The sequence below is a fragment of the Perca fluviatilis genome, chromosome 5 (genome assembly GCF_010015445.1).
Source record: "Perca fluviatilis chromosome 5, GENO_Pfluv_1.0, whole genome shotgun sequence".
NCBI lineage: Eukaryota > Metazoa > Chordata > Actinopteri > Perciformes > Percidae > Perca > Perca fluviatilis.
In genome coordinates this window covers 1,140,575-1,165,652 of record NC_053116.1, presented here as the reverse complement: position 1 = coordinate 1,165,652, position 25,078 = coordinate 1,140,575, and the positions used below count along the sequence as shown (strand labels likewise).

General features: G+C 43.0%; 1 protein-coding gene across 3 annotated transcripts in view; it reads left to right on the top strand.

The window, feature by feature from the left end:
* lama5 (laminin, alpha 5) overlaps positions 1–25,078 on the top strand; it is a 143,182-nt gene that overhangs the window by 31,294 nt on the left and 86,810 nt on the right. For all 3 annotated transcript variants that reach the window (XM_039799640.1, XM_039799639.1, XM_039799638.1), the window contains exons 3-6: positions 11,258–11,375; positions 15,095–15,213; positions 16,752–16,922; positions 17,238–17,335. In XM_039799640.1, coding sequence (XP_039655574.1) covers positions 11,258–11,375; positions 15,095–15,213; positions 16,752–16,922; positions 17,238–17,335 — 506 coding nt within the window. The remainder of the gene's footprint in view (positions 1–11,257; positions 11,376–15,094; positions 15,214–16,751; positions 16,923–17,237; positions 17,336–25,078) is intronic.

The window sequence follows — 25,078 nt, the reverse complement described above, 5'->3', positions numbered from 1 at the left end:
AGAACATTTCTGTCTGTCTGCATGATGGACACCGTATGTCAGAGAAAATGTCTCGCTTAATAACATTAACGACGGTTGCATACCGTTTAGTTTAGCCAGTTCCGGGACCCCTTGCACTGTGCACGCTGGCTGAGTGGTGCGCGGCTTCCTGGGACCCTTAAATGGACCAGAGCCATTGGTATGCTACTTACCAGTTCCACCTGTGTCTCTGCTGCTTAGACGCCCTCAGCATTGGCTGTAGTCAAACTGCCTACTTTTTGTAGCAGTGCGTACTGATCGGGCCGAAATGTAGCATACAGTATGCAAACAAAAGCAAAATCTGCAGCATGCATCGGACCAGTCTACCTCGTCTGCTGTGTCCCGCAAGACATGATTTTTATCAGTGGTGAGGGAACTGCGTTTACGCAGCACCGCCATGTGATGTGCGTTCTTCTTAGAAAAGAATACGTTTTTAGAAATGTCAGATGACAGGTGACTCTGATGAGGCTGAATGTAATTCTCAGCTTTGAAGAGTTTCTACAAACTCCCCTTCCTCTCCTCCTCCTCCTCCTCCTCCTCCATCTCTCTCTTCATTAGGGCAACCTGTACTCCCCCCTTTCGCCCCTTATCACTCCTCCTCCTCCTCCCTTTCTCCACTAATTATGGAATTTGCCTCAGCTGTCTGTTATAATCAGGGACGGAGGGAACACATGAAAGGAGGAGTGGCTCAGGAACGTGGAGAAGGTCAAGGTGACAGGAAAGGAAACATCCCTTCCTCCTCCTTCTGGCCTCCTTTTTGGTGTCAGTTATCTTTAACTTTGGCAGATTTAAAAAAACAAACAATCCAATGCGCTCAAATTGTGTCAAAAGTGTGTCCCGGTAGTTTGTTGTTTTGGGATTTTTCTCTGTCGGTTGTGACTTATGAGATTTTTATGAAATTGTGAGTGAATGATACGTACATCTTTTTCAGAATAACACTGAAAAGCCCAAAATGATGTGTTGCATTGTCCGTGTGTCGGGTGGAATATCTCAAACGCCGCTGATCGAGATTTGACCAAACTGGGCCGAGTGATGCAATAATCATCTGCACTCACAGACCTATTAATAATCACGTTTGTTGTTTTCAACTCAACGAGAAGAAATGCTTTAGCGTCTTAAACAACCCTCAAACAGCCATGCAAAGACTCACAATCTGCTTTTTCTGGGGAAGTATTTTTGGGCACACAAGGAATTTGTCTCGGAGGCAAGGAGCTGGACAAAATGTCCTCACTTTTCAAAAAATGTCCTCCCTCTAAAGGTCTAAGATAGAAGTACAGGACACACACACACACATACACAGACACACACACACACACATGCACACAGACAGACACACACACACGCGCACACACACAGACAGACGCACGCACGCACGCACAGACAGACAGACACGCACACACACAGACAGACACACACCCATACGTACAGGCACACACACATGCACACAGACAGACAGACACACACGCGCGCACACACACAGACAGACAGACGCGCACGCACGCACGCACAGACAGACGGACACGCACACACACAGACAGACGCACGCATGCACGCACGCACAGACAGACAGACAGACAGACAGACACGCACACACACAGAGAGACACACACCCATACGTACAGGCACACACACATGCACATAGACAGACAGACACACGCGCGCGCACACTCACACACACACTGTGCAGGAGTTTCCACATCCTGCGGGGATGTTGACTTGTCAATCTGTAGAAAAAGCTGGAGGATAAGCTGTTCCTCCAGGCCTCTTCTATCTGTTTCACCTCCCTTTCCTCCTTGTTTATTCTCCTACCTTATCACTCTTCTATCATCTTTCTCTCTTTCCTCTCAGCTTCTCTCTCTCTCTGTCTCTTTCTCTTTATCTGGGCATGAACACCTTTAGGGTGGTTGTTCAGCCATATAAGATAAGATAAGATAAACCTGTATTGTCATTGCACAGAGCCCCATACAATGAAAGTGTGAGGGCCACAACTGAAGGTGCATTTGAGATAATAGACAATATAGACAATAAATAGCAAAAAAATTGGAAAAATATTGCACATGGTGTACGATTGTTGTAATACTATCGCGGGATAATAAAGGCAAGTTTATGGTTTGGATGTGTGTTGACATATTGTGTAGTTCAAATAAACTGACGTATGAATATTTAAATGCAAGTTTGTATGGTTGGAAAGCTACGGCGCAAAAATGCACTATAGAAAATGGAAGATATGATCTTGTGCGTATGCGCATTTCATACAAAAACTTATTTATTTCAAATGCATCAAGCTAAACTCTCCAATGACAGTAGCTCATCTCATCTTCAGCCCTCCCTTTCTCTCTGTCTTCTGTCTCCCCCCCTCCCTTCCTCCCGTCCTTCTGTCTTTTCTGAGAAGAAGCCTCTGAGTGTTTCCATGACAGCAGTCCATCTCTCTTATCTTTTATCTCTCTCCTCATCCTTCTCCTCCTATCTTCTCCACGTCTGCTTTTCTTTACTCACTATCTTTACCCACTCTTCCTATTCCTAGACTTCCTCCTCTCTAGCCCTGCGTTCCCTACCAAGCCGGGAAGTCTGTAATTCCCAGGATGGTCTAGTGGTCCAAGGGTAGACATATGGATGAAAGAATGAAGACAGAGTGTCTGTAATCTGAACATTTCTGAGAAGGGGTTTAGAAACACTGAGAGCACTGGCTGAGCGTGTATGGGCCGGCTGCATGAATGTATAGGTGGTAAAGGTGTGCACGTTGTCTCTGTACATCTGTAGCCTCGGGGCAGCCAAATGCCACCTGGCAGAAGTGTGTAGTTGAAATATGAAGGTGGTTATTGGGAACATGCAGGCTGTTATTAGGTACAGATCTCTAAGTGTTGGTCGGGGTTTCTCTACCTTTCATTTACAGGCGTGTAGATAATGTCTAGTTCCAGGGTTACATATCTGGGAAAAGAAGACGACTGCTAAACTCAGTGACTGCTAATAAACTGCCAAGGTTGGGCTTTAAAGCAATGGATTGACGTATCCTGATTATATCTCTCCCAGTTTAAAATATCACAGCAGCAGATCATTTAGGGAACTTACAGGAGGCTTTACAGGTCACTTAGCCCTGGGCTAGGTTTGACATTTGCAGCTTTAAATGTGAGACATCCCTACCCTTAGCTTGGGGCTAACTAAACCCCACCTCAGATCAGGCTTTTGGGTCTTTTAAAGGGACACTTCACCCCCAAAACAAAGCTATATATCTATGGTTCCTCTTACCTGTAGGGCTATTTATCAATCTAGATTGTTTGGTGTGAGTTGCCTGTTACGACAGGAAATACACTTTCCGGGTTTGGCTCTTTGCAACCCGGGGCTGAATCAGCTAATTGGACAGCCGAACAGCTAATCAAGCTAACTAGCTAACGGCAGCTAGCCTAAAGCTAACAATATCTGTCCAAAACTCACCTCAGTACTGCATTCACTGTCGCCAAACTGGTCTTATAACTTTTAAGACATCTTAATGACAAGTCCAAATGGTTCCACTTGACTTGAGGTCATGGATATTAGTCATGACATTCTATGTCATAACACCAACAATTCGAACAATGCTAACTTTTTCAATAAAAGTGTCATAATTTACCGAATGACACTTAATGACAACAGTTATGAACATTCATAAAGACTCCTTCATGTTCATGACAGGTGTCATGTCATAGTTATGACGTTATGATGTCAGTCTTATGCACAGCCCTTCAAGTAAAGTGTCACTGCCGAGGTGCATCTAGTTCCATCATAATGGAGAGAAGGCAGACATCTCTCCAGCCGATATCTTCAACACTGGACAACTCATACCAAATATTAGCTCGGTGAATACTACAGGTAGGAGGACAAATATGTATTTTTGATTTTGGATGAACTGTCCCTTTTTGAAGGATATATTTTTGCAATTATCTCTGTCAGGCCTGCGACTCCTGGGTGGAGACAATAAATATAGTAATAGATAGATGAGCCCGACTTCAAACGGGGTCAAATGTCTGCTTTTATGGAGCGTTGAAGAAGGAAAATTAAAAAGTGGTGTATCCTGACGAGGTGTTCATGAACACCGCGGATGGTTTTGAACTTCATATGCCAATTATTGGCAAAACCCCTAGGCTCAAATCCAACTTATTATATATCCATTTGTAGAGTTCATCACATCTTGCCATTTTGTCTTTCGAGTGGCTTTCAGATGATGACGAACTTTCAGATGACACTTTTGTTGGAGGATAAATCAGTCCCCAGTGGAAAAGTCAAAGCCTCTGCTTTGATAGACACGGTATCGTTTTCAGCCCTTAGAATTTAACAAGACACGTTTAAAGAGGCGTCTTGGTTTAAACTGCGAAACCCGAAACTGTCAGAAAATGTTCTCACTGAAATCTAAGAGGCGCTGCGAGAGTCTTCCCTCAGGAATCTTTGTCAGGAATTCTATCCTGGGACTCTGAAGGAGGAGTAGATGGACATTCCCCAACCCCTGGAGAGAGAGGGAGCCGACCTTACACCAATCGACTTTTCAAGCGATTCCACCGTCGCAGACTAATTTCCAATATCTGAATGAAATCCTGAGAGTCTTGCTAGAGTCGGGGCGCTCTCCTGTCGTCACAATCGTTTCGTGTAAGGTCGGTGGTAATATAACTCATACCCAGTCAAAAGTCAGCTAGTGGTTTTCAAAACGAATCTAGTTGTAGTATTACAATATGTGACCCTGAAGATCCCCAGTCTTTACATGTCATGACAGTCTTTAACGTTAGATGTGAGATGGTGTCAGACTTTTCAAGGTCTGTTCAGAGTCTTCTGGTGGATGGTAGGCGTACGGTGCTAAAATGGCACTTGTTGGTTTCTTCCTTCTCCTAATTGGCACATGCATATATAATTAGCCACTTATTAACTAACGTTGGTCTCTTTAGTGTGTTCCTCCATGGGAGCAAAAATCCCAGTGTCCAAATCCAAATGGTGGTGATGTTTGGAGCAGCATAGCTCCGTTAGAAGAATGAAAATGGAATAGACCTTTTGAGATTTGACTGGATTTGCGCAGGAGGTCAGAGCTTTGAATGAGGAAGAAAAGTTAATTTGAGTTGATTAAAACAACTTAAAGGACCATTCCGGCGCAAAAGGAACCTAGGGGTTAATAACATATGTGCGGTAGCTTGTTTAAAGCTAGAGACGCATTCGATTAGCATGAAAACAGATCCCAGAGAACGGTCGACTCTGTACACATATGTTATTAACCCCTAGGGTCATTTAGCACCAGAATTGTCCTTTAAAAATCAATCAATCAATCAATCAATCGTGACATACCTGGACCACATTTGAAATCATGAACTGATTCATATGCATACGATTCGGGCTCTACCAAGTAGACATCCAAACTCTATATCAACATTTAAATGCTGTACAGCTTCTTTTTTTTTATTTTGCATATCTATCCATTTTGTTTGAACGAGGTATTTCTGCACAGTTGCAGATAAAGATTAGGCTACACTAATATTATTACTACAACGCTATTTGTAGAATTAGATTCCTGTGGTGGCTGCGTAGGATTGTTTTCAGAATTTCCAGTAACTCCAGAGCGATTTTGTTTTTTTAGGGTGATGACGTCATAAAGTGTGACTACAGCCGTTTAAAACTTCATCAGAAAAGCTCAATAGAAGCTTTGGATGTTAAACAATGACATTCTGTACAGCCCTACATACAATGCTATTTGTTTTCCAGTAAAGCCGACTGGACTTAACTCAAAGTATTATCCGTTCCCTTTTTTCATATCCGTCAGGGCATTGTGATCACAAGCCGTTCTGAACATGATCCTGACAGTGTGCTGGAACAAACAGAAGAAAGAAAGAAAGAAAGAAAGAGGGAGAGAGGGAAAGGGAGGTATGGGTGAATACAGTACATGTTCAGGGAGGATTAGGAAAGGAAAGGGAGGTACAAGAGAGACACTGAGATTGACTTGGAATGTGAGGAATGACCTTCGCTCTCTGGGAGCTGTCCAAGCCCGACACACACACACACACACACACACACACACACACACACACACACACACACACACACACACACACACAGACAGCAGTTGCTGTCTCTCCACACTGATACACTGTGCAAGAAGTTAATCAACTTATCACTTCTTACTTCTACTGGTGTGTGTGTGTGTGTGTGTGTGTGTGTGTGTGTGTGTGTGTGTGTGTGTGTGTGTGTGTGTGTGTGTGTGTGTGTGAGATCACAGCAGCTGCTCCTCAGTCTGGCACCAGTGCATCTGTCTGCAGAGACACAGTGAGACAGATTACACACTGACTGACAGATAAGAAGAAGAGTCAGTGGAGTGAATGGATGAGTGAACGTTCCACCTTTTTTTACATCCTCCTAATGTATGAAGCATCTTCAATTGTAGATGTGATGTAGATTCATATAAAACAGAAAGAAGCAGCAATTCCTTACATTTAAGAAGGTGGACACGGTGAATGTTTTGACATTTTTGCTTACCAAACGACTGAAACGATTGACTAAAAGAATGTCAGTTGAATAGAAATCAATTCATCCATTCCTTTTAGCAGGCTTGACACCTATATATATATATATATATATATATATATATATATATATATGCCTTATGCCTATATATATGCCTTATACTTTATGCCTTATACTGTATGTGTATATGCAGTGACTAAGAAGTTCGTCAATCGAGCACAGCCGTGCTCAGCTGTGCTCGAGCACAGCCCTAATATATATACCTAATATATATATATATATATTAGGGCTGTGCTCGATTGAAGAACTTCTTAGTCGACTAACACTCATTCAATCGTATCGACTAATCCATTTGTTGATTTAATCGACAGATCTGTAAATCTGAGTTTCTCCGCAAAGAGTCGTGCAAAAGCACCACTTTAATTCTTGTTTTACCAGAGATGTGCTCGTACGTTTCTATTTATATATATATATATATATATATATATATATATATATATATACACGATGAATGAAATATCAAATTCCTATAATATCTAATAAATATGTACACAGAATGGATTCAGGTGACATTTCAAGTTTGTGTTGGATCTTATCTCTCTCCTCCTCCCTCCCTCCTTAAACCCTCCTTCATCCCTCCATCCTTCCCTTCCCTCTTTTCTTTTTTTTTTATTGTGCCTCCCGTCTTATCTCCATGGTTACCTGAGGCACCGGGAATGTGGTGCCACCGAGGAATGTGTACAATTATTAAACCAGCCAGGGGTCAGACACACACACACACACACACACACACACACACACACACACACCTGCATTCCTTGGACATATGCACACAGTATGTCTGCATTCTAACGGTATCTTAACATTTCTGATTTACATTTTGATATTTCTTATACGTCTTGACCAGCGTGTGTGTTAGCAGGTGTGTGTCAGGTCAGATGGAGAAGCCGGAAACTGCCTGTGAGCTTCTTCTGTACTATACGGTAATTCCTCTACTGTAGTCGCATAGTTATGACACAATTGTTTTTTATAAAAACATCTGCTACGGAGCCATAACGTGAGGTACAAGGTAATGGAGCCTTTTATACATTTTCGTGTTTCTTTAGAAATAAACAACGGACAAATAGAGTCTTTAAACGCTTCAGATGTAAAGTTATTCTCTGTCAAAGTGACGTCAGAATGAATGGGAGTCAATGGGATGCTAACGGGAGGTGATGGCTTGGTAGCATCAGAATGTCTCCCCATTGGAGGTACGCGTTGTGGAGGCTCGCTTACCCCCCTTGGAAAGAGGTCCATTACGACTCACATGAACTTGTGATTTATGGTCCTACATAGCCTACGTCAGGGGCCTGAAGTTTATACTTGTGCCTTGGTGTGTGTGCGTTGATCTCTTTAAGAGAATAGCAGGGCCAGCGTGTGTGTGTGTGTGTGTGTGTGTGTGTGTGTGTGTGTGTGTGTGTGTGTGTGTGTGGTAGAGCGAGTGACGGGGAGACATCTTTGATGGCTGAGTTGTGAGTGGGAAGGTGTGTAGGGGGGGGGGGGGCTGCCTTCACCCTGAGTCATCACTTACCGACTCCAGTTTATTTCAGAGTGGTTTCTCTGCATCGCTTTCCAAAAAGAAAAACTGTTTACGTGAATGTTTTTTTTTGCAGTTTTTTTGTTTCTTTTTCTTTCTTATTCTCCCCCCCTAGTTTGACCTGTTGCTGGCTGCCCGTTGCCATGGCAATGGCAGTCCAACTGGTGGGATTGACAGGCAATTCAGGGGAGGCTGACCTGGGAGGCTGACCACTAATCCATAAATCCTGTGGAGGGGGTGTGTGTGTGCATGCTGGAGAGAAACAGGATCAGCAAAAACTTTTGTTGAACGTGTGCGTGCGTGCGTGCGTGCGCGTGCGTGCGTGCGTGCGTGCGTGCGTGCGTGCGTGCGTGCGTGCGCGTTCAGACTGGCTCCCACTGAGACCTGGAGACAGACAGCTGAGAGAGAAAGCACATACAACGAAATTAAAAGTGATACTGTATGGTGCAAACATAAAAACATTTATTAAATTAAGAACATGGATCAGAGACTACTAGAGCTGTGTAGTTCAGCAGATCCCCTGATCTCTCCGCATGTTCAGTCGCCTGAGTTTTCGCTTAGAAACCAAAGTCATGTGCTGTGAACTTGGGCTCGGTCCCTGAGCTGGTCCGACGTCCACCCTGGAATCACAGGAATGCTCCTGGGTTTGTCTTCGTTGGGCCCCCGGGGGCGTGTAGGGGCCTCGCTTTCTGTTTCTAGTCCTTTAGATCTCCTTTAGGCACGCACGCACGCACACACACACACACACACACACACACACACACACACACACACACACACACACGTGCTTATATACACACAGTGCCTTTGGTTAAGCCTTTATTTGTGTCTGAAGAGGAAATGACCTTCTTTAACAGGACAGTCTTCTATACTAAAGTGGATATAAAAGTCTGTTACGAGTCCGTGCTCTCTTTTTTGTTTAGAGTTGGGATATACACGTTTAAGGGCTTTTTCTGGATACTTTCTTTCTACTATACTGGATACGTACAGTAGAGTAGTACAGTACAGTAGAGTGCAGTGAGCCGAGTGAATGATTGCGATTGTGACACGGTTGATCCCTGAACTTTGCTGTAACAAAGTTGTGAATGGTTGGACGGATGGAGATGGATGGAAAACCTTCTCTTCTGTCATCAGGGAAAAGACGTGTCGCGTTTCCTAAACCCAACCCCGTTCTTCTTTACCTAAACCCAACCCGCGTGTCCCGTTTCCTACCACGTTTTCCTCCCAACCATAGCTTTCTTCTCACGATAACACGCCAAGTGGGCGTGTATGTTTATGTCCGCTGTATGCGGCGTAGACACAGAGAGTTTGCATATTCAGGCCTGTGATTACATTTTAATAAAGTGATCAGATTGATTGTTTTGCTTGATTTGCTAAGACTTTTTTTTAGGGCTTTATGTCGACCAAACTGTAAGAGAGAAGACTATATGAGACGTGCAATAATACATGGTCAAGGTGTGTGTGTGTGTGTGTGTGTGTGTGTGTGTGTGTGTGTGTATGTGTGTGTGTGTGTGTGTGTGTGTGTGTGTGTGTGTGCGCGCACACACACACACACACACACACACAGAGGAGGTGAAAAAAAGAGGGTGATTAGTTATAATATTATGATGTGCGTCATGGTGTTGTTCCAGTGTGTTCTGTTTCCACCGGGGAGAGATTCTAAGGTCCTAACCATGGAAAATAACTTATTGTCTCCCGACCCCCGTGAGAGCAGTTTGTCATCGCTGGCTAACCAGCTCCGGGGCCGTTCAGGAAATGAGTGAGGGATGACAAGGTAAAAGAGAGGAGGCTGAAACCTGAGAGGGAGACAAAGGGAGCATCTGGTGTTGATTCCTGACAGGACATCAGCCTTTTTGATAATGACCTGTAACCTGTCATGTGACCTTTTCCTTTTTCACCACAGTTGTCTTCTTTATAGGGTCATTTTGTTTCTTTTCAAGCTGGACCCCATGTCCCCATGCATTTTTGTCAGTATATGACCAAAAAACTTTGAAATTGGTCCAGAATGGAGCGAGATCGCAGTGACGGGTTGGCCCGAACTGTGCTGCAAGACAACATGATGGGGGCAATAGTGCAGCTCCCGTGGGTGCTGTGTCCCTGTAAGCCCAAAGAATACGTTGTCAGGAGTGGGGCCTGTTGCTGCCAGACATCTGTGGTCTGGATGTGTCCAGTGATAGATCTCGGACACAACACTGTAGGGCGCAGCAAGGCATAGCAGGGCGTAGTAGGGCATAGCAGGGTGTAGTAGGGCACTGCAGGGCATAGCAGGGCGTAGTAGGGCATAGCAGGGTGTAGTAGGGCACTGCAGGGCATAGCAGGGCGTAGTAGGGCATAGCAGGGTGTAGTAGGGCATAGCAGGGTGTAGTAGGGCACTGCAGGGCATAGCAGGGCGTAGTAGGGCATAGCAGGGTGTAGTAGGGCATAGCAGGGTGTAGTAGGGCACTGCAGGGCATAGCAGGGTGTAGTAGGGCATAGCAGGGTGTAGTAGGGCACTGCAGGGCATAGCAGGGCGTAGTAGGGCATAGCAGGGTGTAGTAGGGCACTGCAGGGCATAGCAGGGCGTAGTAGGGCATAGCAGGGCGTAGTAGGGCATAGCAGGGTGTAGTAGGGCACTGCAGGGCATAGCAGGGCGTAGTAGGGCATAGCAGGGTGTAGTAGGGCATAGCAGGGCTTAGCCGGACATGGCAGGGCGTAGTAGGGTGTAGCAGGACGGAGCAGGATGTAGCAGGGCCCTACGGGACGTAGCAGGGCGTAGCAGGACTTGGCAGGGCATATCCAGACGTAGCAGGGCACTGCGGGACATAGCAGGACGTAGCAGTAGTGCAAACATTTAAGGAACTGACAGATTATATTTCACTGCAATTGTATTTTTTGATATGATTTCACATGACAAATAATTAATTTAAGAATTGATTTCCTCTTTTCTAAATGCACATTTACCTTCCTTTCAAATCCAAACAAAGAACTTGTTTCAATACATAATTGCAGCCCGGCAATGACAGTAATCAAGACCAGAGTTGTATAAATATGAATATATTTGTGCTGTTGATGGCAGTGTAGTTGTTTCTACCTCAGAGGTCTTGTTTCCAGTGTTGTCATCAGACATGAATGAGTTCAGAGCTAACCCAAACAGTGCCAACTGTGTCTGAATATGTGAATAATGTCAGTGTCTTCATCTCTGTGTCTCTGCAGGTCTTCCACGTGGCCTACGTGCTGATCAAGTTTGCAAACTCTCCCCGTCCGGACCTCTGGGTTCTGGAGAGATCCGTGGACTTTGGGCAGACCTACCAGCCCTGGCAGTACTTCGCCTGTGAGTAGAAACATATATTATATATATATATATATATATATATATATATATATATATATATATATATATTTACATAGATTCACCCAGGGGCGTAGGGCTTGTTTCAACATTGGGTGGGACACACATGGGACCCCACAACATTTTGAGCGTCAATCTTCATTTCCCACATTCTCATGTTAGAGAACGAGGCCTCGCTGAAGCCAGAAGCTCCAAAGTTTCTACAAAAAATCATCATAAAAGACGTGAAATCACAAAAAATATTGCAAAGTAGACACAATTTTTGTTTCTCCAATACTTGAGCCCCCTGAAAGGTTATTTTTCAAATCTATGCCTATGTATTCACCTATACAATGCATGTGTGCCTCCAGATGTTATTATGGTTATTAGAAGCAAACCGAGTCAGATTCCATCTTCATCACTTCATGCTTTCCTAACCTCCCCTAGGGTTCTCCTTAATTCTCCCTCTAATCTCAGAGTTAAACAGCAGCCCCAAGGGAGGTGGGGGGGGGATTACATCATTAGAGCTGCCATCTGATTGGCTGTGGCAGCTGTCAGTCCAGGTGGGCTGCAGGGGGAATTCTAAGCATGTCTGCTAACAGGTCACAGCTTGTAGTACGAGGAGTGTGTGTGTGTGTGTGTGTGTGGGGGCAGTTATTTGCATTATTGTAAGATGCCCCAGGTGTCCTAAAGATGGCAAACAAATTAAATATCTTGAGTTTGATGGATATCTTTAACCTGAAATTCTTCAAGGTGAAGTCGTTAAACTTTACAGCTTGTTCTCAGAATGCTTGTGAGTACATAACTGCAGTAAAACTACACTATATACCAGTGGACTCACAGGGACTCACGTTTCCATCAACGTATTTTTAATGCGCATTTTGAAGTATCGCATTACAATATGTCGACGGAAATGGCAAAATTTGAAATTTGAAAGTTTTTCTGCTCGCTTGAGGTGTTTTTTTTGCGTTTTTCGAAAAAGTCTTAACGTGCAAAATGTGAGATGGCAACAGCTTTTGCCGAATAAGTTGTGACGTAGCGAACGTGTAAGTCACATGACTATAGTCCTGGTATCCATCGGACAGGGGAAGGATCGGGATACGGGTCCCATTTGATCCCATCTAGTTTATTCGCTCTGAACCATTTTGTCAGCCAGTCGAACATTCATGGCCCAGAAGCTTCCTAAATCTGGTCCGCCTGGTTCCTGGACTGACAAATGATGAGACTTAAAATGCTGCTAGTTGGGGCTAGTTGTCACTACTTTCAGTGTGCATCCCCAAAATCTTCTGGTGCCAGGACAGGGGCCGGCTCGAGTCGACGCGGCTACTTAAGATCACCTCCCACCTGCTGAGAACCTATTCTTTTTAACCCCAACAATTCAGTAAAAGTAACATTTGTTTTAGATATACTTTACAGTATCTGTAGAGCTTTTTTACAAAGGCAGTGTGTGCAGGTGTGTGTGTGTGTGTGTGTGTGTGTGTGTGTGTGTGTGTGTGTGTGTGTGTGTGTGTGTGTGTGGTACTACAGAGTAAATTAGTGTTGGCCTCAAAGCTGTAAACCTATTTGTCAGTTTTAGTTTCAACTAATTGCTGCAGCTGTCAGCAGTACACACACACACACACACACACACACTCCAATAATTGGCAGTGACATCTTGAAATTATAAAGTCACCCGTCCCTCCTCTTCTTTGTCTTGTTTTTGTGGTCTTTCTCTCTTCTTCTGTGCCAAGGACCCACGGCGGAGATAAAGGGGAAGTATTCCAGGAACGTACCGCTGCGTCTTCATGAAGAAACATCGTGACTTAAACAAGCCGCAGTCTCTAAGTGCCACACACGCTTATACAGTGTGATTATTCCTAAGTGACAGATGGTTGTTTCTCTGGAGCCAGATCGAGCAGCCAACGTTTATACAAGGAGATGAAATGAGATGAACTTAGCCAACCTTTTAGACTGGTCATATTTTGTTAAAAGTGGCTGAATTGTGTGAAAAAATCTGAAAATAGTCTGTTGTTTTTTTGTCAGGGACTATGCAAGATTGGATCAACTTAGATTCTCAACAGTGAGGATTTGCTTTTTCATCTCCATAAATTGGATATCTTTGGTTTTTGTAAGTTGCATTTTTCTATTTTAAATGCAAAATCCCTAAAAGGCTAGGTGAAAAAAAAGGTTTATTCAGGCATTGTTGGCCAAAAGTGTACATCTATGGCAAAAAGCTAGCCAACAATGCCCAACAAAACTTGCCATTCAGGGCTTCTGTACCTACATAATTGATAAATAAGAAAAAATTATTCTAGATTAATATTGAATTAAATCAGATTAAGGTTTACAGTAGGGTTTGGCTTAAAAAGAGTTATACAGAGTTAGGCTACATTGACATTGCTACATTTAACTTTTAAAATGTATATCTTCTGCTACGTTTCCCCCTCTCATTCCCCCTGCTCTGGTGTTTCCCCCTCTCATTCCCCATGCTCTGGTTTTTCCACCTCTCATTCCCCCTGCTCATGCGTTTCCCTCTCTCAGTCCCCCTGCTCTAGCATTTCCACCTCTCATTCCCCCTGCTCTGGTGTTTCCCCCCTCTCATTCCCCCTGCTCTAGCGTTTCCCCCTCTCATTCCCCCTGCTCTAGCGTTTCCCCCTCTCATTCCCCCTGCTCTGGCATTTTCCCCTCTCATTCCCCCTGCTCTGGTTTTCCCCTCTCATTCCCCCTGCTCTAGCATTTCCACCTCTCATTCCCCCTGCTCTGGTGTTTCCCCCCTCTCATTCCCCCTGCTCTAGCATTTCCACCTCTCATTCCCCCTGCTCTGGTGTTTCCCCCTCTCATTCCCCCTGCTCTGGTGTTTCCCCCCTCTCATTCCCCCTGCTCTAGCGTTTCCCCCTCTCATTCCCCCTGCTCTGGCGCTTCCCCCTCTTATTCCCCCTGCTCTGGCGTTTCCCCCTCTCATTCCTCTACTCTGGCTTTTTTCCCCTCTCATTCCCCATGCTCTGGCGCTTCCCCCTCTCATTCCCCCTGCTCTGGCATTTCACCCCTGTCATTCCCCCTGCTCTGGCGTTTCCCCATCTCATTCCCCCTGCTCTGGTGTTTCCGAGCCCCTAAACTGGAGACATTAGGAAACACTCCATCCCTGTTTTGGTTGGTAATCTGCGGGGTTGTGTTTCAGTCTCAACGGCTGCAAACGGAGACCTTTGGCCACGCCGACACTGACGCCAGCCTTTCTCCTCCTGATTGGGTCATGAGGTCTTGTTCTCTGAGACAAAGCTACTAATGTTACCATGGCAACTACCAGCAACGGGCGGAGTATACACGCTGCCTCCTGTTTATGCCCAGTATACCAGAATGATGATGAGATATTTTGGTTTGAGCGTGTTAGTTTAAACAGAGATTAGTTCTTCTACTAGAGCTAGAAACACTTGGTGCACCGAGATCACTTTTGGCTCTAAACTCCGAGTTGTGTGGAAGCTGGTGATTGTGCATTCCAGCTGTTGTGAAGCTGAAAATGCAGCTGAGGTATATTTAGGGAGGACTGTTGGGTAAAATATAGACCTCCACCAAGCCGAGACCCTCCTCTAATTATCACATGGAGACGCTTCATTAAAATGCCACAAGATGCTCAGGATGTTCACACGTTTGCAAATATGTGGTTGGGCTGATTAGAAGCTTTTCTTTTCTCTCCCCCCTTTCTCTGCCTCTCTCTCTCTCTCGTGTGTGTGTGTGTGTGTGTGTAGCCTCCAAGAGAGACTGTATTGAGCGTTTTGGACAGAGGACCATTGAGAGGATCAGCAATGATAATGACATTGTCTGCACCACCGAATACTCCCGTATAGTCCCGCTGGAAAATGGAGAGGTGAGTGTGCGTTTTGGTTGACAGCTGTTGAGCTGAAACAATTTGTCAGTTAATTGACATAACATAACCAGCAACTAGGGGTCTCACAATTTTAATTTAAAATAAAAAATTGATTGAAATCAGCGATTCCCCCAGTATTTTTTTCTCTTTTCACCCCCGCCTACTTGTGCACGTCCAAAGAAAAAAACAACAGACACAGCGTAGCTTACCTGCTGGTAGCATGCAGCTAAAGACACAGGGTAACGTTAGCTTAACAGCTGGTAGCATGCAGCCAAAGACACAGGGTAACGTTAGCTTACCTGCTGGTAGCATGCAGCTAAAGACACAGGGTAACGTTAGCTTAACAGCTGATAGCATGCAGCTAAAGACACAGGGTAACGTTAGCTTACCTGCTGGTAGCATGCAGCTGAAGACACAGGGTAATGTTAGCTTACCAGCTGGTAGCATGCAGCTGAAGACACAGGGTAACGTTAGCTTAACAGCTGGTAGCATGCAGCTGAAGACACAGGTTAATGTTAGCTTACCAGCTAGTAGCATGCAGCTGAAGACACAGGGTAACATTAGATTACAAGCTGGTAGCATGCAGCTAAAGACACAGGGTAACGTTAGCTTACCTGCTGGTAGCATGCAGCTAAAGACACAGGGTAACGTTAGCTTACCTGCTAGTAGCATGCAGCTGAAGACACAGGGTATCGTTAGCTTACCGGCATGTAGCATGCAGCTGAAGACACAGGGTAACGTTAGCTTACCGGCAGGTAGCATGTGTCAAACTCAGCTTCATGAAACATTTTGCCTTCCCCGTGAGTGAGTTGTTGAAACAAACAACAAAGGTAAAGCATGTGGTCTCCAACGAGACTCCATTGTGCATTCATGTGCACCTTGTTAAACCAACGGTACATTCAATTGCACCTCGTAAACTCTGAGAAACTCAAAGAACCCTTCTCTTATTGTGGCATTGTGGAAAAAAATGTTTAAATAGAAAACTGAATCGAATCATGGATTTGGAGAATCGTGACATCCCTGTCAGCAACAGCTATGATTATAGATAAATCATTTCAATCATTTTTTGAGCAAACATTCCTTAATTCCAACTACTTTACATAAGGATGTGCTGCATATGTGACTGAATATCTTACAGTTTTCTATATATATATAATATCTTACAAAAATGGAAATAATGGTCAGTTGAAGCACTGCATAGCTGCTATCGAGATCATGTTGTGGAATCACGACCTAAATATCTTCAAGATTCCAAAGAGTCTACCAAACTGTTTTCACACATATCACTCTTTGTCACTCTAAAATTGTTCATGAACGTACTAAAATAGTTACTGAACTAGGAAATGAGCATGCAGAGCAATTTCAAAAAACACATTATGTACTATATACAGTATATATGTATAGTATTATGATGCAGTAGAGCAGGTATTGTGAGTATAATTTGGTTGATACTGTCCCTCTGATGTATTCCCAGGCTGTAATGTTCAATATATTTTGGGTGTGTGAGCTGATATGCAGCGTCTGTCCTCCTGTCCCAGGTGGTGGTGTCCCTGGTGAACGGTCGGCCCGGGGCCATGAACTTCTCCTACTCCCCAGTGCTGAGGGACTTCACCAAGGCCACCAACATCCGGCTCCGCTTCCTGAGGACCAACACGCTGCTGGGACACCTGATGGGAAAGGCGCTCCGGGACCCCACTGTCACCCGCAGGGTAAGACAGGGCAACCAATCGGGACGGATTTGAACATTACACTAATACACTTACCTATCCTATATAATCTATAGGGTAACCCAGAAAGAAACAAAAGAAGAAGAAAAAATGATAAAGTTTTAATCTAAATTATAGTCTTTGATTACATTACAGCATTAGACCTTTTATTGTAAAAGTTTGAATCCAGCATGGTTTAAATCCATCTTTACCAGCAGTCAGTCTTCTTTTTTATTCTGCCTTTGCCGCTGCATATCTGCACATTAACACCATCTGTAGATGTAGAACTCATGTTTAGTATTGTTTTTTATTTTACAGTATTACTACAGTATCAAAGACATCAGTATCGGGGGACGCTGTGTGTGTAACGGACACGCTGAGGCCTGCAACGCCAAGGACCCCAACGACCCCTACAAGTAGGATACAGATTCATACCCAACCTTTAACACACACACACACACACACACACACATACAGGGTCATTATTCACAATTTAACTCACACATACAAGTGAAACGCTTTCACACGCAATACTGAAACGCTCTCATAAACACTACTGAAACGTGAGTTGCACACACACACACACACACACACAGACACACACACACACACACACACACACACACACACACACATGGTTGCACTGTCATGACTCACAGACTTGTGGCAAACCAACATTGTTTTGACTGGATTTTGTAGTGCGAGTGTGTGTGTGTGTTTGTGTCCTCGACTGAACAAAGATGAGCGAATGTCTTGGTTAACAGACACGTCTACCTGCTCCAACACACGGCCTCAAACACGCACACGCACACACACACACACACACACACACACACACACACACACACACACACACACACACACATGCATGAATACACACACACACTTGTATGGACTTGTTGAAGGTATCTGGAGACGGTCTCTTGCAAAGCCGGTGATGTAGCTCTCATTGTTGCACATGATTGAGTTGGGAATTTGGGAGGAAAGGAGGGATTTAGAGGGAGGAGAGGGAGACGGGGGGAGGGGTGGTTGGACTGTCATATAGTTTGATGTACAGTAGAGGCGAATGTACTGCTGCTGGGAGGGTTGACACTGTGACCCCGAAGATAGCAGTCATTCGTTTGACAGTAGATACAGAGCGACAGGTGGCTCTGTTTTGGGTTATTGCTCTACTCTAAATCAGCGGTAGTCAATCTGGGGGCACGTTCTCCCCAAGGGTTGTATGACAATATGTAAGATTGGGAAACAAATGAAATCACTGTACTTCGCTGATCATACAGATTCTTTTGTCTTTATTTTACATCTGGATTTGGAGACCAGTTGAAGAGCGAGGACATACAGAGGTGTAGAACAGCAGCTTAAAAAATCTTCATGACCGGGATTAGGGTTGCAAAATTCTGGGAATACTCAAGGTGGAAACCTTTCGTGGGATGTAAGAGGAATTTATGGGAATTACCTGGGAACATAGGCATGACCCTGCGAGTTAGCCAACGCTAGCTAGCAAGTCAGCTAATGTGGACTGTGTGCAAACTTAGGGTTTGAAGTAACAACTCATTTATATAGATATATATAAATAAAGAAAGAATGTATGTAATTAATATCTCAATCATCAATTAATCGTCATCAATGGAAAATACTTTTAACTTTAACATGCCATAAGTGTTGCTTTTTTATGTGCATTTTCCCCCAAATGAGTTCACAATGAAAAGGTATGATTTTTATATTGAAATTGTGCAAACTTTCCAAACGATTCCCCAAATTCCAGAGCTTAACTTCCCTTGGAACATTTCCAGATATATACCTACCCTTTGCAGCCATCACCTGGATTAATGTTGAATTACTAAAGTGACATATCAGTCACAACAGGCAGCAGAGTAGCGCATTATTCATTATCATTTTCATTTTCATTATCAGCCCAAAATATGTGCTTGTGTCTTGGCTCGGAGTTTAAATGCCGTTTCGGTGAATCCCTTAGGACAGACCGAGACTTTGAGATCTCTGGTTACACTGTAAGCAGAGACTGCAATCATTTTCCAAAACGTCATATCTGTGTTTGAGTCTGTATCTTTTAGACGCTGAGCAGAGCGGAGTTCAGTCTCAGACACGCTGTCAGGTGTGTGTTTAAACTAAAGCTGTTGAAATTCGACTTCACCTCCCGTCCTCTGCGTGTCTCTCCGTGTTTGTGGCAGAGGACTGTGTGTTTGATGGGTGTTTGTAATATCTCGGAGGGGCCCCGATAGTTACTGTAAGAGGACGACGTCTGTGTACTTTCACATATCTGCTTGCATGCAACCACCTCTTCACACGCTTATGCAGGAGACCTTCTCCCCTCGGCGTGTAACACATTTTTTCAGCTGACGGCAGAGTAGTCTCACAATGCCAGACCTTCCTCCACAGCGCTACAGAGGAGGGTCTGGCTAGTCCACACAAATTCCTGGATGGGAGAAAAACGTGCTCTGGTTTATTGGCATTTCTTTAAACTAATCACAATCTTCGGAGCCATGGTGCCGCTGCAAAATAGTCTCAGGAAGGAAATTGTTTTGGTGGAACATGTGTACGTTCAAAGAACTAGTTAGACCGACATCTTAAATCCACTTCCACAGCACAATTAGGTATAATTTAGGTCTAAAAATGCACTGAGGTGTTTTAATGGCTCTGGTTGTATAGTTCAGATTTCATACAGGATGTGAGCTTTAATCTCTTTCTGGCACCCGTGGCATACATGTACTCTACAGAGAGTGTTTCTACTGACATGATAATGTACGGCAGTTTAACAGAGAGTGTCTGTAGGCTGTAGCTACAGTTCAGACACCCTAAATATACAGTACCTGCTGAACCAGTTCTGGCTTCACTCCTCCATTTATACGAGATAAGAGGGATTTCAGGAGATTATGGTATATTGATACTCATATCCTGAAATCCCTCTTATCCCATGCATTTTGTGACGTACAGTATGTCGCAGTGACTGTGTGTTGGAGAGACAATGTTATGGTTCAACTGAAAATGTAACCAGGGTTTTAAATTATGTTTATCAGCGCCGGAATTTACTGTAAGGCCCAAAGCGTCACGCCTAATGGAGTACTTTGCAGAGTCATACTTTGTAGTTGCAGCCTAGAATGAAAACATGAGAAGGGCATCTCCACCAAAAAGGCATGCCCTATCTCACAATGTTAGCAAAAGTTATAAAATAATTTGTGCATCTGCCCCGAGGTTCTTCCATGGCCCATGCTACACCCTTCCACCAAGTTTCATAGAAATCGGCCCAGTAGTTTTTTCCCCAAATCCTGCTATCAGACAAACAAAACGGGGGCGTTCAACATCATTGATTTAGTCTATGATAATTTTGCTCATCTGGACCCAGACATCCACATACGGGTGGATAAACAACAAGAATGAAGTGCTCAGGGTTCAATGTAGCCCCAATAATTATAATACAGTTAGAATAAGTTTGACTGAAAACTAAACAGTAAACTCATTTAATGCCTAATTAGTCTTCAGTGCAGACATCACGTTGGATCATGTTGTTGCCAGCGGGCTGCGTGGAATATATGTGCACATAGTTAGTCCGTTTGAGCGCCATTTGGTTTCACTTTGCTGCATCACCTCCAGTTTGTAGGTTCCATTTATTGTGAGTTTGGTACAATACCTAAATATTATTACGTGTATTTCAGCATTTCAGTTTTTTTTTTTTTTTTTTTTTTTTTTTTTTTTTTTTTTTTTTTTTTTTTTTTTTTTTTTTTTTTTTTTTTTTTTTTTTTTTTTTTTTTTTTTTTTTTTTTTTTTTTTTGTTTTTTTTTTTTTGTTTTTAAATGGGTTTTTTTTTTTTTTTTTTTTTTTTTTTTATTTTATTAAAATTAGAAAAATTTAGTGAGGTTAACTGGGGATGAGTCTAATATTTTTTGAAGACCACAGAACCAAATAATAATCAGATTGGGTGCTATTTGATGCTGAGAATTGATCACTTCCCCACTTTGGTATACTATGCTACTAAAATATACAGACAATGGTATACTATGAACCGTAGCTATGCAGGGTACGAAATTTAGAATTTGTACTACATCACCACTTCATCACCTTGTGGTCAGCTCTGTGCATTGCTATGGTTACTGTACACAAAGCAACCAGCCAACAGTTTTCAGGGCTGCAGACCCGATAAGAAAGAGAAACAAAGCTACTTTTAAACATGATCAAAGACTTGGAGATCAACAGGTTTTGTGGATATGCGCACATATCGCTACGCCGACCTTTTCACAAAGCTGGTTGAAGGAATGAAAGCGGGACGCTGTGTTGGCACGGTCCTCCACCGCTGGTACAAGGCTACATGTTAACATGAATATAAGTTGAATATTCACTTTCATTAGACATGCAAACAGCTTAGTCAGAATATCGTCTTTTTCGGAATAAGGGCAAAAAACTGAATATTATGTGCATGTAAACGTAGTCAGTGTTTAATTTAGGACTCTTCTGGTTCTTTCACACATAACAGAATGATTAACCTCAATGGAAATAGCAATCGCTAAAACAGGAACCCTTTCAAACTGTTTAAAGTACTCTTCAGACATAATCTCTGCTCTGAAACTGGCACTGAAATAATTATAGGTGTGATAGTGCAGTGGATAGAAAATGTGATTCAGGGAGAATTCTGGCCTTTTTAAACATTCAGTGACGCAGATTGATATCCTGTTGCAATGTGGTTTATATTTTTATCAAAATTTCCAGTATATCCCTGGAGTACACTTGCGTTTGTTTCATGCAGGTGTTCGATTGATGGGAACACGGCGTGAGGAATTTAAATAAATCCCTCCTGACCTCATCAAGCTTTTGGAGATGCTCGGTCTGGTTTGTGTCAGAGCGAAGGAATGCAGATGTGAAAACGTACATCAATGCGGCACTTTGTTTAAGGTTGTTCTATCCAGCAGGTGTGTTATAGACTGTTATAGGACTGCTGACTGGAGCTCTGTGTTTAAAGGCACTGCTGATATTATCATGACTGGGAGAAACTCAACACTTTGCAGTTTGAAGGAAACACGAAACACAGATGCATTATGGTCAAGAGAGTGTCCTCAGGGGGAAGTTCTGTTCTTATGTCAGTTTACCTAAAGTAGAAGCACTGATGTAAAAAATCTGCTGAATTATTTCTATGGGGACAAACCCACAAACCCCACAACCCTTCCCCCCCCCTCAAGTGATCAATGCTACTTCACCAATGGACCATATATTATATACCAATACCAGTATCGGAAAGGCATCCGATATAGCCTAAAATACTGGTATAGGTATCAGAAAATACTGGAGTTTATGCACCGATCCGATACGTAATTTATTTAGTCACGACTGACTGAAAACAAAGTTCTACAGCATTCATTGTTTATGTTTGTTCATTTTTCAATAAAAGTTCAACCTGAGCCAGGCCTTAAAACAAGGATAGAAATCACATCACATCCATACAGGGATAGTACTATACATCTGTTAAAACATAATACAATATTTGAGACACTGGGATCGGATCGGTACTCGGTATCGGCCGATATGCAGGTTCAGGTATCGGAATCGGCAAAAAATGGTATCAGAGCATCTCTAATCAAAACGGTATGGACTGGGACTATGCCTTGGCATGTTCCAGGCAAACCAAATCAGCCAAAACCTTTTTCTCACTCGTAATATTTCTCTATGGACTTTTTCGAACCGTGATTTGAGAACACACAGAGGACGTCAGTTGAGCAGGGGGTCATCAATGTGGCCCAGGACACATAGCACTTGGATCTCAATGCATCCTGGGTGCATTCACACCTGTACTCAGAGATGTCCAGTTGGGATTGGATCACCCAGGACAGATGTTAATGCCAGGTGTGAACAGGGTCTTAGAGCACTGGTTGATCCAATTTTGTAACAAACATTGTAAGTACCAAACTTGTAACATTTTGGTCATGTAGGAAGGGTAATTTAAAACGCTTAGCGTGAGTTAACACAGCAAACAATCATACAGTATCTGTCCAGCTTAACATATGAAATTCACAATTTTAAAAAGACAGTTCTGCAGTTACTAAACTGGAGTAAGTAAACACATTGGAATTTACAAAATTAAGAACACAAAATAATAATTTCTTGGTAACCCCTGTTTTTCCGGTGTCCGGTCTCTTGTCTGTGGTCCAGTGACTTTGTTTCAGTGATGTAGAGTTCCTGTAATTTAACTTCTTCTGATATAGATAATGTGACATTCAGGAAATAATGAATGGGAAAACAGAATGGCAAACTTGAATGAAACTCTGGTATTCTAACTATAGATTGAAAAGTGAAATTCAGCTTCATAGCCCTCTGAGTAATGACCAAATTCTTTGCTCAGGAAGCTGCTGGTCCACAGCTAACGATCCAAACCAGGAAGTAGTGAATTTGGGTGGAAACCATCCATTGAAAGTCATTTCCTATAACGCTTGAACAGAACTGATCGCCAGGGAGGAAAGGAGAGAAGGCTGGAGAGCGAGAGAGGGAGAGGGCGAGAGAGCTAAGAGACGCATGAGTGAGCATGCAAATGAAATTGTGTGTGAGCGAGAGAGACTGAATGAATGGATCAGATAGTCAAGGTGAAAGCTGGGAACACAATGAGCCTGTTGAAACACAATACACAGACATGTTATCAGCACAGAGCAGAGTGCAGTCACACCCCTCCCGCAGAAGAGCAAGCTCTCCACAGACATTTTAAATTTTATTATACCATCTGTTATTAAGACGTTTGACCCCTTAATAATTAAATACATGGTGATATCAACCAAATATTGAAATGAACACCAACTCTCGAAAGAGTCCAAAAATAACTACTTAAACTTGCGACTGTAGACACAATGAAGCATGTTTTTTGCAGCTGCGTGGTTTATCTGTCGCTTCAGTTTATTCAGACCCTTATTTCCAAAACAGCTGCCATGTTTTTAATGTTTGAAAACCTGAAGGTCAGTCCAGGGTTTGTGTTTTTATCATCAACATTGCAATAAACTTCAGGACTCAAGAACATTCATTTTTATTCTTAAGGATTATTATTTTCAAGAGGAATTTATCATGAAAGGTTCAGAAAAATATGTAAAGAAAATGAAAGGGGGGAGACTGATATTATCTAAACCTTGGCATACAGAGACATGATTATCTTAAGTTAGCCATAAAGTACTGCTATTCTGTTTTTTTCTTTATTTGAAGAAAGCTTTTTTGTTATTGTGTTGAAATGATTTATTTTTTACATGTATGTTGAGGTAAATATTGTTAAATTGTGCCTTTGTATTATTGTTTATGTGTAATAAAAAAAATAATTAGGATCGTAGTGATATGTAGAGTTCGGTCTGGTAAAGATGAAATCAAGCTATATATTCTGTCCATTTTCCTCAATCCAACAAGTCATCCTAATCAATCGATGATATCAATACAATACGATACAAGAGAGAAGAGAAAAGGTAAATATTAGCTTAATGTTTCTGTATCTGTACTTTTAGCGCCAGTTTAAGTCATGTTGACTACAAATTTAGTCATATTTATATTAGAAAAACTTTTATGGATTGGCGTAGTGAACCCCTTTGCCATTCAATTGAACGCCACCAAGGTTGCATGGTCAATTAGTTTTCCGACGCGGGTAGGAAATGACCAAAATGTCCAGTGTTTTCAATAACACAATTTATTTATTACAGTTTGTAATACAGCCATGTTGTTCCTATTGTAGTCTACTACTTTCCACTCCTAAACGATAAAACGTTTGTAGCCTGGTTCCACCCTCCTACGCTCAATTTAAATTTTCCTTCAGTACTCCGTCTGGGGTTGCGGTATTATCTTGGGTTTTCTTCAGCCCAATCTTTTCCCGTCCAATCAGCGAACAGAGGGAGGGGCTGACAACGATGATGTTGAGGCTGTGCGCTAGTTTGAGTTGTAGTTCCCTAATGTTGGCGGAGGAAGATGCGAGCGAAGCCATTCGGTCCGTTATGGCAACGCCATATATGCCGAATATCCAGAATTTAAAGCCCGAGCAAGAACAATCTTTGCTGAGTTGTGTTGGTGGCCATGAGGCCCACGGGGTTCGGGAACAATTTGATTTTCCAGCTCAGTCTGTTAGTGGTGAAGGAGTTGGCTAAGGCTAACGCTAGCGATGCTAAGCCGACGTCACGACCAAACGTTAGCGATTGGTT